This window comes from Borostomias antarcticus (genome assembly GCF_949987555.1).
Source record: "Borostomias antarcticus genome assembly, chromosome: 26".
Lineage (NCBI taxonomy): Eukaryota > Metazoa > Chordata > Actinopteri > Stomiiformes > Stomiidae > Borostomias > Borostomias antarcticus.
Genome location: NC_140259.1, coordinates 7848413 through 7865912, shown reverse-complemented (window position 1 = coordinate 7865912; position 17500 = coordinate 7848413). Strand labels below are relative to the sequence as shown.

Sequence of the window (17500 nt, the reverse complement as noted above, 5' to 3'; positions counted from 1 at the left end):
CTAAACCATGAGGATGCTTGTCTCTAATAACCATCCTGAACCATGAGGATGCTTGTCTCTAATAACCAGCCTGAACCATGAGGATGCTTGTCTCTAATAACCATCCTGAACCATGAGGATGCTTGTCTCTAATAACTAGCCTGAACCATGAGGATGCTTGTCTCTAATAACCATCCTGAACCATGAGGATGCTTGTCTCTAATAACTAGCCTGAACCCTGATGACGCTTGTCTCTAATAACCAGCCTGAACCATGAGGATGCTTGTCTCTAATAACCAACCTGAACCATGAGGATGCTTGTCTCTAATAACCATCCTGAACCATGAGGATGCTTGTCTCTAATAACCAGCCTGAACCATGAGGATGCTTGTCTCTAATAACCATCCTGAACCATGAGGATGCTTGTCTCTAATAACCAGCCTGAACCACGAGGATGCTTGTCTCTAATAACTAGCCTGAACCATGAGGATGCTTGTCTCTAATAACCAGCCTGAACCATGAGGATGCTTGTCTCTAATAACCAACCTGAACCATGAGGATGCTTGTCTCTAATAACTAGCCTGAACCATGAGGATGCTTGTCTCTAATAACCAGCCTGAACCATGAGGATGCTTGTCTCTAATAACCATCCTGAACCATGGGGATGCTTGTCTCTAATAACTAGCCTGAACCATGAGGATGCTTGTCTCTAATAACTAGCCTGAACCCTGATGACGCTTGTCTCTAATAACCAGCCTGAACCATGAGGATTCTTGTCTCTTATAACAAGCCTGAACAATGAGGATGCTTGTCTCTAATAACCAGCCTGAACCATGAGGATGCTTGTCTCTAATAACCAGCCTGAACCATGAGGATGCTTGTCTCTAATAACCAGCCTGAACCATGAGGATGCTTGTCTCTAATAACCATCCTGAACCATGAGGATGCTTGTCTCTAATAACCATCCTGAACCATGAGGATGCTTGTCTCTAATAACCATCCTGAACCATGAGGATGCTTGTCTCTAATAACCATCCTGAACCATGAGGATGCTTGTCTCTAATAACCATCCTGAACCATGAGGATGCTTGTCTCTAATAACCAGCCTGAACCATGAGGATTCTTGTCTCTTATAACAAGCCTGAACAATGAGGATGCTTGTCTCTAATAACCAGCCTGAACCATGAGGATGCTTGTCTCTAATAACCAGCCTGAACCATGAGGATGCTTGTCTCTAATAACCAGCCTGAACCATGAGGATGCTTGTCTCTAATAACCATCCTGAACCATGAGGATGCTTGTCTCTAATAACCATCCTGAACCATGAGGATGCTTGTCTCTAATAACCATCCTGAACCATGAGGATGCTTGTCTCTAATAACCATCCTGAACCATTAGGATGCTTGTCTCTAATAACCAGCCTGAACCATGATGATGCTTGTCTCTAATAACCGTCCCAAACCATGAGGATGCTTGTCTCTAATAACCAGCCTGAACCATGAGGATGCTTGTCTCTAATAACCAGCCTGAACCATGAGGATGCTTGTCTCTAATAACCATCCTGAACCATGAGGATGCTTGTCTCTAATAACTAGCTTGAACCATGAGGATGCTTGTCTCTAATAACTAGCCTGACCCATGAGGATGCTTGTCTCTAATAACCATCCTGAACCATGAGGATGCTTGTCTCTAATAACTAGCCTGACCCATGAGGATGCTTGTCTCTTATAACTAGCCTGAACCATGAGGATGCTTGTCTCTAACCAGCCTCAACCATGAGGATGCTTGTCTCTAATAACCATCCTGAACCATGAGGATGCTTGTCTCTAATAACTAGCTTGAACCACGAGGATGCTTGTCTCTAATAACTACAGTAGCCTGAACCATGAGGATGCTTGTCTCTAATAACTACAGTAGCCTGCACCATGAGGATGCTTGTCTCTAATAACTACAGTAGCCTGCACCATGAGGATGCTTGTCTCTAATAACCAGCCTGAACCATGAGGATGCTTGTCTCTAATAACTAGCCTGAACCATGAGGATGCTTGTCTCTAACCAGCCTCAACCATGAGGATGCTTGTCTCTAATAACCATCCTGAACCATGAGGATGCTTGTCTCTAATAACTAGCTTGAACCACGAGGATGCTTGTCTCTAATAACTACAGTAGCCTGAACCATGAGGATGCTTGTCTCTAATAACTACAGTAGCCTGCACCATGAGGATGCTTGTCTCTAATAACTACAGTAGCCTGCACCATGAGGATGCTTGTCTCTAATAACCAGCCTGAACCATGAGGATGCTTGTCTCTAATAACTAGCCTGAACCATGAGGATGCTTGTCTCTAATAACCAGCCTGAACCATGAGGATGCTTGTCTCTAATAACCAGCCTGAACCATGAGGATGCTTGTCTCTAATAACCAGCCTGAACCATGAGGATGCTTGTCTCTAATAACCATCCTGAACCATGAGGATGCTTGTCTCTAATAACTAGCCTGAACCATGAGGATGCTTGTCTCTAATACCACGAGGATGCTTGTCTCTAATAACCATCCTGAACCATGAGGATGCTTGTCTCTAACCAACCTGAACCATGAGGATGCTTGTCTCTAATAACCAGCCTGAACCATGAGGATGCTTGTCTCTAATAACCAGCCTGAACCATGAGGATGCTTTTCTCTAATAACCATCCTGAACCATGAGGATGCTTGTCACTAATAACTAGCTTGAACCATGCTTGTGTCTAACCAGCATCACATGAGACACCAGACTCAACATCTATCTACTGCTTTCCTCTCCGCTGACCTCAAATACACTGTTTAATTTTGTTATTCTACTTTGATTTCAACATCAGTGAAAACACTTCTGGATGAGCAGGGTGGAGTGAAACTTCAAAGCCACAGCTTAGTTCACACTGAAGTGATATAAGTGTGTGTGTGTGTGTGTGTGTGTGTGTGTGTGTGTGTGTGTTTGTTTGTTTGTTTGTGTGTAGGTATGTGTAGGTGTGTGTTTGTGTGTAGATGTGTTTGTGTGTAGAAATGTGTAGTTGTGTGTGTGTGCGCGTGTGTGTATGTGTCTGTGTATGTGTGTGTTTGTCTGTGTAGGCATGTGAAGGTGTGTGTTTGTAGGTGTATTTGTGTGTGTAGGTAAGTGTAGTTGTGTGTGTGTGTGTGTGTGTGTGTGTGTGTGTGTGTGTGTGTGTGTGTGTGTGTGTGTGTGACTCGTAAGTGCTTCTGTCCAGGGGTCTGATGTTATTGACAGGAGCAGAGCGCTGTTGCTGTTGCCGCTTGGCAGAGGGTGAATTAAGAGGCAGATATTACAGGAAGAAGAAAAGCGAACTGGCAGTTTCTTCCTGGCAAAAAATAAATATCCCTCGCTCCACTACCCTTCACACTGCGCTGTGAATCACAGCCATCTGAGTAGCACCCCACAGCGGGGGTTTAACAAGCCATCAGACACGCCAGATCGGACTGGACTGGACTGGACTGGACCGGACTGGACCGGACCGGACCAGGCCAGGCCAGGCCAGGCCAGACCACGCCAAGCCAGACAAGGCCAGGCCAGACCAGACCAGACCATACTGACCTGGCCTGGTCTAGTCACTCTAACACACACACACACACACACACACACACACACACACACACACACACACACACACACCCAGACCAGACCAGACTAGAACAGACTAGGCCTACTAGTACTACTACTACCATACTGCTGCTGCTACTACTACTACTACTACTGTATGTCCAGCATGTGGTGTGTAGATGTGTGTTTGTGTGTGTGTGTGTGTGTGTGTGTGTGTGTGCGTGTGTCTGTGTGTGCGTAGAGGTTGGTGTGTGTGTGTGTGTGTGTGTGTGTGTAGAGGTTGGTGTGTGTGTGTGTGTGTGTGTGTGTGTGTGGAGGTTGGTGTGTGTGTGTGTGTGTGTGTGTGTGTGCGTGTGTGTGTGTAGAGGTTGGTGTGTGTGTGTGTGTGTGTGTGTGTGTGTAGAGGTTGGTGTGTGTGTGTGTGTGTGTGTAGAGGTTGGTGTGTGTGTGTGTGTGTGTGTGTGTGTGTGGAGGTTGGTGTGTGTGTGTGTGTGTGTGTGTGTGTGTAGAGGTTGGTGTGTGTGTGTGTGTGTGTGTGTGTGTGTGTGTGTGTGTGTGTGGAGGTTGGTGTGTGTGTGTGTGTGTGTGTGTGTGTGTGTGTGTGTGTGTGTATAGAGGTTGGTGTGTGTGTGTGTGTGTGTGTGTGTGTATAGAGGTTGGTGTGTGTGTGTGCGTGTGTGTAGAGGTTGGTGTGTGTGTGTGTGTGTGTGTGTGTGTGTGTGTGTGTGTGTGTGTGTGTGTGTGTGTAGAGGTTGGTGTGTGTGTGTAGAGGTTGGTGTGTGTGTGGGTGTGTGTGTAGAGGTTGGTGTGTGTGTGTGTGTGTGTGTGTAGAGGTTGGTGCTGACCCGCCTGATTGGTGGTGATGTTGATGGACACGTGCTTGGGGGGGAAGGGGCTCTTGTTGCTCACGCCGTTGAGCGCCTGGATGTGGAAGGTGTAGGGCGTGTGCGCCCACAGGTTACTGATGACCACGCGCGTCTCGGTCAGGCCCTGCCGCCGCGGCACGAAGTCCACGTTGTCGTCGCAGGGAGAACACGCCCCCCGGAGGTCGCCGCTGCGGCACTTCCTGCACAGGATGTTGTAGGTGAGGTCGTCGCGGGTGCCGGTCTCGCGGGGCGGGTGCCACTCCAGGATGACCGAGGTCTCGTTGACTAGCGAGATGACGTTACGGGGTCCCGATGGCACAGCTGGGGTGGGGGAGGGGGGGGGGGGGGAGAGATGTTCACTAGCAGCACTAGTAGCACCATCACTGGGGTTCAACCAACACATCCTGACAACACTGAAGCTTTAAAAGCACAGATGGAGCGGTGGTCAGCTGCAGAGGTCAGTCAGGATCGTCCGTCTTGTCTGTCTGGTGTCTGGGTCCTTCTGCGTGCGTGCGTGCGTGCGTGTGTGTGTGTGTGTGTGTGTTTGTGTGTCAAGGAGGATTTAAGAGAGTGTGCAGGAACAAACATCAATCTAGGATGTCTGTACTGAGCCTGTGCTTTACACACACACACACACACACGCACACACACACACACACACACACACACACACACACACGCACACACACACACACACACACACACACACACACACACGCACACACACGCACCGCCCTACAGGACTCGATCTAAGTTTCTGACACCTAAAGCCATGAAACCCGACTAGAATGTACAGTAAGCCAGTGTTCTAAGTGTGTCAATCATAATGCAGTCTGGACCATTATAAACCTGTAAAAATATATAATAAAATCCAGCTGTCTAATTCAAACAGAAGATCAAACAGAAGAGTCCTTCTGGAACAGCTCTGGGGAACAGACTGTACCCACGACTGTTACATCACACTCTCTCTGTTTCACAATCGCGACCTTGAGTGTGTGTGTGTGTGTGTGTGTGCCAGCGTGAGATTGTGGGAGTGCAATACACGCCTACACTGTGTGTGACTGGGATCCTTATCCCTAATTAAGCGATTACGAAAGACAACGGCATCGTTAGACGACAGCCTCGTTAGACGGCAGCAGCCCAGCTGAACAGGGCTGTTTAGATCGGTCGCCCCTCCCCCAAAACACCCCCAACACGCCCCCAACACACTCCCAACACGCCCCCCCCCAGCGAGGACAACATGGCGGGAACCGGGGGGGGGGCGGCTCCCCGCGTCTCTCCGGAGCGTCAGCAAGACCTCGTACCCCAGCAGGGGGTGATGACTCATGAACATGCCTGCTTACGGGACACAACCAGCCCGGAGATTATTATTATTATACTGCAGCCATTTTTTCATACGACACTCTAGTCTGGACTAAAACGCCACAGAGCATCGGCGTAGGGGCGGAGCCAGCGTCTGCCTTTCATATCCAGCTGCATTTGAGCATAATGTCATCGGGAGCGTAGAGCCAGGGTTAAATGAAAAACTCACCCAGCTCGGAAAAGAAGAAAACTGTAGCTACCAACTCCGTGAAGTGAGTTAATGTGGAAGAAAGTCCCAAGCAGCCTAAATCGCACTTGATATGTTACCGACAGCTCGCACGAATGCAGGTCTCATTAGCAATACTTGAAAAGTGGAAAAGTGCGGTCAACGACCAATTAGAGGCCAATCATCCTCACAAAATCATCGTTTTTGCCCGAGAACTTCTTGCCACAACGAGAGCTTCTGCACACTCAGATTAATGACTCTAACCCAGTTTTGGAGATGATACTGGAAGCTTTTTTCCATACGGCACTATACCAGCTTCATCAGGGAGAAACGCTGTGACCGACTGCATGCTTATCCTGTAAATGGGAGGCTTTGATGTTTACCCTTAACTCACAGTTCTCCTTCTCTCTCTCTCTCTCTCTCTCTCTCTCGCTCTCTCTCTCTCAGACACGCCAACCTGCAATTTACTGTGAGAAACATGACGTGTCAAAAGCACATACTAAAACACACACTCAAACATGCACACACACGCACACACACACACACAAACGCACACACAAACGCACACACTCACACTCGCAGCACACATTTTTTTCCAGTCACCAACTCAGACACACTACACAGCTCTTTTTTTTCTGTTCCAAATGTTAAGAAATCAATAGCAAATAAAGGCTTCATGTTTTAAGCTCCATCAGATTGGAATAACCTACCTGCTCATATCAGATCCATATCATCATTTCACCTGTTTAAAACTGCACTGTCATCATATCTCGCGATCAACTGCACATGCATACGTCCTTAATGTATTGATCTTACTTTCTGTTCTTACTGTCACCGACACTACCAATTGATCCTTTCTAATTGTTGTTCTCTTAGTTCTGAAGTAATATTTTGTTTTGTGTGCGTTACTGTTTACCTCTTGTGTGTATGCCTTAGTTTGTTGCTCTTGTCTGTTAGTTATTGTCTTACGTATAACTGTGGTCGTTGAGTGTTAAACGTTGTCACTGTATTGTATGGACCCCCTCGAAAACGAGATGACACATCTCAAGGGGTTATTCCAAATAACATTTCACACAGTAACAGTAGCAGCTCTACCCCCCGGAGAGACCCTTCGTCCTGTTAGCCGCACCACCAGAAGGACCAGAAGGCCCGGGGCGGCTGCAGGCCAAGGAGCAGGAGAACCAGAAGGGCCTGTTCTCCAGGTCCCCAGCAGGGGGAACCCGTGCTCTGGACGCCCCAGGGCGGAGGGGAGGTAATGAGGGTTGGAACACTACCGTGGGCCCAGGCTTTCGGCGGGACGTCAGGCCTCGTCTCTGAGCCGCACACACTCAGAGCACACTGTATACACACACATAAACACACACACACACACACTCCACTGTACATCCAGAGAAGAGAGGAGACTAGTAGACTAGAAATGCGAGCATCTAGTACTCCTCCGGAGAGACAACTATCATCACTTTCCTCTGCACCAAAACCGTTCATTCACAAACGCTGGAGAGCTCCACTCCGCCGCGCCCATGAATGAGCCGCGATGCTCCCTCCCGTCCTGCTCTCCCCAGAACTTCTCCCGTTTCCAGGTCACCTAGATAGACTGCCCCACTTCCTGTCCCGCTGGGATCGGAGGGGAAACGAACGAGGGGGGAGAGAGCGAGGACAGCGGTTGGCCGGTCGCTCTGGAAGGGGCCCCGGGATAGATTGTTCTTATTCACGTCTCGACCCAGATTGGCGGGATCTGGGGCATTGGGGTAGACGGGGACGTGGGCGGGCCGGCCGGCTGTCTCGCTGCCACGCCCGCTTCTGGCGTCTCACTGACGGGTCTTAATGTTCCTCAGCGCGGCCCAGAACCAGACCTCCTCCGCTGGGCGCGGGGTCAGGACGTGTGTCTGCCTGTGTGTTTGTTGGATTAGATACTCGAAGAGGATGTGTAGGGTGTGTGTGTATGTGTGTGTGTGTGTGTGTGTACCGTATGTATGGGCTTATTAAACTATACTTGTGAGGACCAAATCTCCCCAGAAGAATAGTTAAACAAAAATAATGGTCCCTTGAGGGGACATGGGGCGGTCCCCACACGTTAGGGTTCATTTTAGGGTCAAAGGTTGGTTATGGATTAGGGGTTAGGGTTTGGGTTACAAATATGGTTATGGTAAGGGGTCAAAGGTTATTTTAGGGTTAGTCGGAGCCCATAAAGATATCAAGATATAAGTTGTGTGTGCGTCTGTGTGTGTGTGTGTGTGTGTGTGTGTGTGTGTGGGTGTGTGTCTGTGTGTGTGTGTGTGTCTGTGTGTGTGTGTAGGTGTGTGTCTGTGTGTGTTTGTGTGTGTGTCTGTGTGTGTCTGTGTGTGCGTGTGTGTGTAGGTGTGTAGGTGTGTGTGTGTGTGTGTGTGTTTGTGTGTGTCACACAATCCCATAATGAATGAGGTAGTCAGCTCTGATGCTGGACTGCAGGCTTACTGGTGCAGGCGGTCTCGGGCTGGTCCATGTCTCCGCGGTAGTAGCCGCTGCGACAGCCGCAGACGGTGGCCGCCTCCATGGTGGAGCGGCTGTTGGGCGGGCACTGCAGGCACAGCCCCGCCCCCTGGCCCGACTTGAACGTACCCTGGGGGCAGGCTTTGTGGGGACGGGGGGAGTGGGGAGGAGGAGGAAGAGGAGAGAGAGAGGGAGGGAGGAGGAGGCGGAGGGAGGGAGGGAGAGGAGGAGAGAGAGAGGGAGGGAGGAGGAGGGAGAGGGAGGAGGACCGAGGAAGGGAAGAAGGAGAGAGAGGGGGAGGGAGGAGGAGGAAGAAGGAGGGAAGAGGGGGAGGGAGGAGGAGGTGGAGGACCGAGGAAGAGGAGAGAGAGAGGGAGGGAGGAGGAGGAGGGAGAGGGAGGGAGGAGAAAGGGGGATCACATGGAGAAGGGGGGGTGAGAAAGGAGGGGGCAGAGAAGTGGCGGGTGAGGAGGGGGGGGGCACAGAAAAAGAAAAGTTTTAGATCATAGGAAAAGTGTGATGATGATGAAACAGTAAACACCAAATGTTCACACACCTGACGTCGGCTCTGAGACCCTAACCCTGACCCTAGCCCTGACCCTAACCCTAACCCTAACCCTGACCTTAACCACACACAAGGGAATCAATGATTGCAAGATAGATGAGATACAACTTTATTGTCCAACCTTTATTGTCCAACCAAGATTGTAAATTGTTTCAACACAAGGTATAATTAAAGGAGAAAACCAAAAACAACTAGAAAGTACATTTCCTGGAGAAAATGTGAGGTGGGCTAGCTGCTGCAGCTGTATGTAACAGCAACTGCTAGTACTACTATGGACCAGGCAATCTCCATGCACCATATGTGATGAATAAGACCTGAGTCTGGATCACATGACTCCAGCGCTGCAGAGGAATTTCCTCCCTCTGATGTCAGCGTCTCTCCGGCAACGTTATTATTAAAGGGGCCGCCGTGACCCCTAGACTAACCTAACCCTAACCCTAACCTAACCCTGACCCCTACTGACTGAACTGGTCCACACAGGGGCCAGGAGGCGGGATGTTAGACCCCTGGGTGATGCAATTAAGGGTTATTTGTTCACCTGCTGTCTGTGTGTGTGTGTGTGTGTGTGTGTGTGTGTGTGTGTGTGTGTGTGTGTGTGTGTGTGTGTGTGTGTGCGTGCGTGCGTGTGTGTGTGCTTGTGTGTCTAGCATTATCCATTAAATCAGAGAGAAAGAGGAGGAGCGAGAGAAAGAGAGAGAGAGAGAGGGGGATAGACAGAGAGAGACAGGAACCCAGATTGAGAGGGACAGAAAGAGGGTAAGGGAGAGAGAGAAGAGAGAGAAGAGGGAGAGAGAGAAGTCTGTGAGTGAAGTCACGGTGCCCTGCAAACCGCAGAGAGAGATTATGGAAATGTGGACTGTGTTGGATTTCATTCGAGGGCGACAGCTCACCGGGGCCCTCCTTAGATAATGAGTTCTCTTGACAGGAACCTTAGACGAGCAAGGGCTTAGCACCGCCGGTAGAACCGTCGGAACCATTCTCACCACACCAGGCACACTAGGCCAAGGGAGCATCATGGTCTCGGGATGTTTACTGTATTTCAAAATCCTTCCTTTCATTCACAGACAAACATACTGTACTCCTGGAGCTTTGCTCGATCGCCTTGTTGAGAGGGGTCAGGGAAGAATTTTTACAGCTCACTTATCTGGCCCCCGGGTGATTACTGTTTTTTTGCTTCCCTCTGGAATATGTAGAGGTGGGTCGTATGCCCACCTCCCTTGTTCTCTGTAAAGCGCATTGTGTTGCCTCTGGGTATGAAATGCGCTATACAAATAAAGCTTTGATTGATTGATTGATTGATTGATTGATTGATTGATTGATTGATTGATTGATTGATTCCTTTCATTCAGGAACACTCACGCACGTCAGATGCTGGTTACCATTTATTGCCAGAAATGGAATACTCTTAAGTTTGGTACTGATGGCTCCCCTCGAAACGCTTAATTGGATTAGCCAAGAAGCCAAGCTAAGACAGGGAGCGAGCTACTGTACCAGCGCCCCACGGGGACACACAGCAGGCTGAAGTAGAGCAGCAAGCAGTACTGTAGGTGCGTGACTTTCTGTGAGGTGATGGGGTCTTTTGTGTTGAGTTCACATCGCGCAATTAATCGTATGGGAATCAGTTGAGTGTGTGATTTCTGGATGTTTAGTTGAGAGCTCTTATTGTGGAATGCTTGTGATTTCTGCATGTTTAGTTGAGAGCTCTTATTGTGGAATGCTTGTGATCCTGGGCTTCAGTTGGGGAAGGTCTGTGATTGGTTGGTTGTGTTTCCGGGAGGGAGGGATCAGGGAATTGTATATAGTATCGGAACCAAAAGTTATCTTTGTGTGACTGGACAGGAGAAGGAAGTGGTGAGTATGACTGCGAGTGTGAATGCATTATATTGCGGGACGTTTCTTAGTTCAAGTAGTGAGTAATTGTATGTTTTATGTTGCATTTGAAGGATAGTGACCTTATATAAAGGTTTGTTGGAAAATTCAACCTTTGAGTGGCGTGGGCGCGCGCGCACACACACACACACACACACACATACATACATACATACATACATACATACACACATACACAGATACACACACACACACTGTGACCCTCCCAGAGGCTTGACATTTTCACTCCTACTGTTGTCTTTCTGCCTAGAACTACTCCTACGTGTTCCTGTATCTCTCTCTGGTCTCTCTCTGAAGACCACCATTCACCAGTTTCAGCTGCCCCTTAAAACCACAAACTCTTCAGCTAGGATCTGATCTGTTCTCCTCAGAATATCTGTCAAGGACAGAACCCTGGCTGCCTTCTCCATCAGACTTTATAGTTACTTTATTTTGAGGGGCCTTGTCAATAATCTACAGCCGATTAACTGGATATATCTATTTATACAGACTGGATGCATGTGTGTCCATATCCTATACTACACTCTACACATGCTGTAAGTATAGATGTATATAGTCCATCCATCCTCAAAGTTCAGACAGTTGTTAGGATAGATAGCTGGCGTCTACTACAGGGGCTGAGGCTGCACAGAGCTTTGGTCTGGTGGGGTCACACAGGGGTCAGACAGGGGTCACACGGGGGTCAGACGGGCTCGGGCTGGGTGGTTATGACCTGTAGTTGAGAGTATGACCCCGTAGACAGGGCTCACAGGATGTTTGTGTGTGTGTGTGTGTGTGTGTGTGTGTGTGTGTGTGTGTGCCACCCCAGACACTGTCTGACCCCCTGTCATCCCCTGACAGAGTCAGTCCCTGCTTCCTCTGGCAGGCAGGCAGGCAGGCAGGCAGGCAGGCAGACACACACACACACACACACACACACACACACACACACACACACACACACACACACACACACACACACACACACACACACACACACACACACACACACACACACACACACACACACACACACTCTTCCTCCTCCTTCTATCATGTCTTATCTCAGTCATAGGCCACTCCTCACTCCTCCTCTCCTGTCTCCTCTCTCACACACACACACACACACACACACACACACACACACACACACACACACACACACACACACACACACACACACACACACACACACACACACACACACACACACACTCTCTCTTCCTCCTCCTTCTATCATGTCTTATCTCAGTCATAGGCCACTCCTCACTCCTCCTCTCAGTCAGTAGATATCATCTCCTGGGACGTAGTCATGCTGCTTATCTGACCTCTCATCTGAACTCAGACTCCCACAATCCTCTCTTCTGGTGGAGGCCAGAGGAGCAGAATTAGCAGGTGAGAGGGTATCCTCCTTCCTATCACAATTAACCAAGCGGTGGTTGCTGTGTGTGTGTGTGTGTGTGTGTGTGTGTGTGTGTGTGTGTGATTCAACACCATCCACACAAACAAAACGGTGTGTGAATGTGTCTGTGTGCAAATACTATTCATGGGTTCCAGAATAATAAACAATGACACTGTTGGCGTGGAGTTCCTCACAGGCACACGCCCTGGCCTTTGTCCTCCCTTGTCTGCTTCCTGCTGTCCTGTAGCTGTGCCTGTCAGGGTTAGAGATCACACAAACATACCCATCTCCCATTGGAGGGGATTTCCCCTAGCAGAACCCCCAGAGGACCAATCACGGTTAGGGATAGGCATCACTTCCTGTCTTTAAGGAAGTCACATTGTGCACTGTGCTGTTATCTTTGGGGATAAGTTGTGAGAGCATTAAAGACTGTTTTTTTAATGTTTGTATTGCCATCTGGGATGCCCGGCTTCGATCCACACTGGCTGTGGGTGTGTGTGTGTGTGTGTGTGTGTGTGTGTGTGTGTGTGTGTGTGTGTGTGTGTAGGCTGCAAATGGTGTTTGTTACTTGGCAAACAACACCACTCTGAGAGAGACAAATTATTGATCATTCACTGACCAGCTCTGCTGCCAGGACCCCCTGCTGAGGCTGCCCACAAACAATGCCTGACTGAAAATATGCTGCTTGACTGGCCCTGCATTTGAGGGAGGTGCAATGGTCTGGAGAGAGAGAGAGAGAGAGAGAGAAGGAGAGAGAGATGGAGAGAGAGAGAGAGAGAGAGAGGAGATGGAGAGAGAGAGAGAGAGAGAGAGAGAGAGAGAGAGAGAGAGAGGAGATGGTGTGAAAAGCCAAACGCTGTTATTTTGCACCATTAGCTAGCGGCATCCCAAGATGGTGTGTAATCTCACTGTGACTCTCCAAGGCTCTGGTTAATCAGACAAACAGCAGGACAACTAGAAAAACCACCGCCAGGACCCAGGGAGCTTCTGGCTGCTTGATGTAACACACACACACACTCACACGCACACACACACACACACACACACTTTGGCTCTGTCACTGCCAGTGCAGCACATTCTCTCTCCCGCTCTCTCAGTCGAGCTCCTCTCTTTGATATCGTCCCTGCTCTGTATAGGGAATGTGAACCCCAAGCGCTCCTCTCTGATCACAGGCATACATTATAACGTTCATAACGGAGGCCGGTGCTGAATGAGTAACGTTACTGCACAGGGAATACAGTTGTGACGTGACTTTAATAGCACCGACTTACAGGCAAACTTGGCAGGCCTGCGTTTGACCGCGTTCAATACACCGGTCTTCTCTAGCCAAACTGTGAAGTAATGGAGCTAGCTAGATACAGCTACTGTACATAGCCTACCGAATTGAATTCGCATAACGTGACCGTCTAACGTTACCCACACTCTTGGTAGACACTTCGCTAGCCTAGGCAATGATGTAACGTTAGCTGGGAAGCTAGCTAGCTTGCAGTAAAAGCCGATAAACAAACAAACAAATTTATTTGGCATACGATCTACCCATAAAGCATGGTCTTGTCAACTAACCACGCCGATATTAATATATTTTAGTGCGTTATTTGCCATAGTCGTCTTCATTCTCTGAAGCGATGTACCGAAGTCACTCATTACGCGAGTCGAAACATAGACACACACACACGCGGAAGTACGGTTGAACAAGCAACCCTTCGTGGTACACGTGACAGACACACAGACACACACACATACATACACGCACCACTGAGCTCACAACGCAAGCACTCATTCGGTCACGTGAGCTCCCCCATTCACTTAAAGCTCGATCGAACTACCGCACATGTGCGCCTTGTTTTGTAGTGACCTGTGCTGTATAACGCAAGCGTGTTTGTATGTGTGTATGTGTGTGTGTATGTATATACGTACACACATACATACATACATACATGTTGTAAGTAAGCTTTGAACAAGCAACCAAAGTGGCACTTTTCACACCCCATATCACACCCCATAGATTTTGACATTGGAGAGATTGGGGGTGGTGTGCGTGTGTGTGTGTGCGTGTGCATGTGTGTATGTGTGTGTGTGTGTGTGTGTGTGTGTGTGTGTGTGTGTGTGTGTGTGTGTGCGTGTGTGTGTGTGTGTGTGTGTGTGATAGGAATCTGGTTGGTCAAGGTCGTTTATTCGTCTCCCTGCTGCTTAAATGCCAGGTTGTGTCACCATGGCAACAAGCTATGTCCCCCCCCCAACTCCCAAACCAATTCTCTTTCTATCTACCTCTCCCTCTCATTCTCTCTCTTGTTCCTTCTCATCCTCCAGCTCTCTCTATCCCTCTCTCCCTCTCATTCTCTCGTCTATTACCTCTGTAGTCTTTCTTGTCTATTACCGTACCTCAGCCCATGCCAGCTTTCTGTGTATGGAATGTGTCTGTGGAACATTGACAAGACGCAACTCAACCCCCAAGATCAGAGACTAGAGACAACCAGAGAGAGAGAGACCAAGATAGAGAGACCCAGAGAGAGAGACCAGAGAGACCTAGAGACACAGAGAGACCAAAAGAGAGACCAGGAGAGACCCAGAGAGAGACCCAGAGAGAGAGACCCAGAGAGAGAGACCCAGAGATAGAGACCAGAGAGACCCAGAGACACAGAGAGACCAAAAGAGAGACCAGGAGAGACCCACAGAGAGACCCAGAGAGAGAGACCAGAGAGACCCAGAGAGACACAGAGAGACCAAAAGACCCAGAGAGAAAGACCAGAGAGACCATGAGAGACCCAGAGAGAGAGAGACCAGAAACACCCAGGGCGACCCAGAGAGACCAATATACCCAGAGAGCGAGACCAGAGAGAGAGAGACCAGAGAGACCCAGAGATCACCCTCTACATCCAAATCTCATGGATATATCCTTGTGTAAAATAGTTCAGGCCTTTGCTACTGGGACTGACAGCTGTAAACATGTTTAGCATTGAGATGATAAGTTAGGCTAAAACTGCTTTGATTGTATGCAAACGACCGTGCTTTTATTAACTATCCCATCTGGGAGTTTTTTTAAAGTAAACTTTCCGTATAGAGGACAAAGCAAAGTCTGATTATCCGCCTCCTCGAGTTTGTTTGAAGGCAACGATGCTCTTGTAAGTGATCTGGTTCCTCAAGGATAGCATTCCTCCCATAGGATTATTATTACAGTTGTATTTTAAAAAGCCATCGGTCGCCTCGGAAACCATTCACAACAACGGGTGCGTTAAGTAGCTGAGCGCTCGGTGAGCGAATGCTCACTTTGAGCGCGGAGCGGTTTTTAAAACCACTTAACGGTCTGCTCTAACCGAGCACTGAGTTGCTAGGAGACGAGAGTTTTGTGCGTGTGTGCCGAGACTGTAGTCGTGTTAATAAGAGCGCCGTTCCACAAAATGTGGATATTCTCAAAACACTAGCTACCACACTCTAAAAACATTCTACAGATCCACTTCAATGTTAAAAAAGCTCAAAATCAAACTTAAATTACATAAAAACTATAAAGAATTTTACAAATCTGTTGAACGGTGGGGGTGAATAATATATAATATGCTGCTAATACTTTAAGAACCGCAGAACTGCAACAGCCCCAAAATCCAGCTGCTGCTGCTGCTAGGTTTAAGTTTGGGTCGGGAGGAGGAGGTTGCATACAGGGTTAAAAAGCGTCATATCCAGAAGTGATCCTCTCCAGGTTCTGGGCAGAAGCACAAGTAGATTGGAAACAGAATCCGCCCACTAGAGACGCCCCCATGAACATGCATCCCACCTTTCTGCCCGTGAAGAGGAGTGAAAACTAACAGATCGAGAGCAGGCGGGCCACGCCGCGTTTTCTCTGTAGGTGTGCCAGCGTCTGCCTACAGCTCTGTGTTGTTGGAGGTGAATCGTTCAGCAGTGTGTGTTCACCTGCATGCCTGGCAGCTATTAAGCAGCTGTTATTTGCAAGTAGCAAAAGTAAAACTATTCGTTTCCATGCCGCCGTGGGCGTGGCTTAATGCGAGTAGAACGTAACGTACATGCGTACACTCATTTTAACATCGTCAACAACAACAACAACAGCATGATAAATTAATATGATAATATATAGGGCCCAATAATGAATACACTAATAATAATAATAATCATCATCATCATCATCATAATACTAATAATGATAATAATAACTAATGTTGTTGGGCCGCCATGGTTAGATTTATCATCCCAATCTGCCCCTGTATGTGTGTGTGTGTGTGTGTGTGTGTGTGTGTGCGTACATGCGTGCGTGTGTGTGTGTGATGTACAGTGATGGGATTATTGCCAAGTCCTCCACATGCCACATTTGCATAAGCAGCTAAAATTAGAACCGATGACCCACTTGTGTTTGTGTTTGTGTTGAATAGATGTAAGGAGCAGGAGATTATGATGATGATGATGATGATGATAATAATGATGATGATGATGAAAAGGAGGACTATTCTAACTGGGCTCCACATTTGTGACACTCACAGATACATAATTGAAGTTGAGTTCAGTAGAGAGCACAGTAAAGTGTAGTGTGTAGCGTGTTGGACTGGGCGGTATCATTTAATACTGCGCCCGTGTGTGTGTGTGTGTGTGTGTGTGTGTGTGTGTGTGTGTGTGTAGCCTCAGGCTGTGTGATTGAAGTGTGAAGTTGATGTGTTTTTGTTTGTTGGTTTGTTTGTTGGTTTGTTTACTTCCAATTCATTAAACACCCCCCCCGCCAGAGCCAACTTCCTACCCCCCGCTGTATAGCTCCACACGCCTCGGGCCGCCCCGCTGAGGATTGTGGGTAGAGGAGTTCCATTAGGGATGTGTGGATCTATCAGTCAGCGTGAAGACCGACTCTACCAACACTTCCTGTTACACTTACAGCCCTGAGGGGACTGGGGACACACTCTTATCATAGCACACACACACACACACACACACACACACAGACGCACACACACACGCACACACACGCTCTCTCTCTCTCTCTGAGTAGCAGGTCCCTAGGCAGTGTACACATGGACAGTAATGGCAGAATTAGCAGAGGTGTTAGCGAGCAGCTCTGAGCCCCACTCTGCTCGCCGACCTCCGACCTCCGGCGCGGTGCCCAGAAACACAGATCACCGCGGGGACGAGAGGAGGGAGAGATGAACTCCTGATCCCTCCACACCAGACTAATGGAGGCTAGCCATCTCTCCTCGTCTGTGCTTCCTTTTATCTGTCTTTCAATCACTCCCTCCCAC

The 17500-nt window shown here is 48.6% G+C and overlaps 1 protein-coding gene across 1 annotated transcript in view; it reads right to left on the bottom strand.

The window, feature by feature from the left end:
* Positions 1-17500, bottom strand: part of LOC311326245 (ephrin type-B receptor 1-like) — a gene marked incomplete at both ends in the record, with an annotated part of 73945 nt that overhangs the window by 27647 nt on the left and 28798 nt on the right. Inside the window, 2 exons of the mRNA XM_084459116.1 lie at positions 4416-4757; positions 8419-8574. Of these exons, the coding sequence (XP_084315242.1) occupies positions 4416-4757; positions 8419-8574 (498 nt within the window). The remainder of the gene's footprint in view (positions 1-4415; positions 4758-8418; positions 8575-17500) is intronic.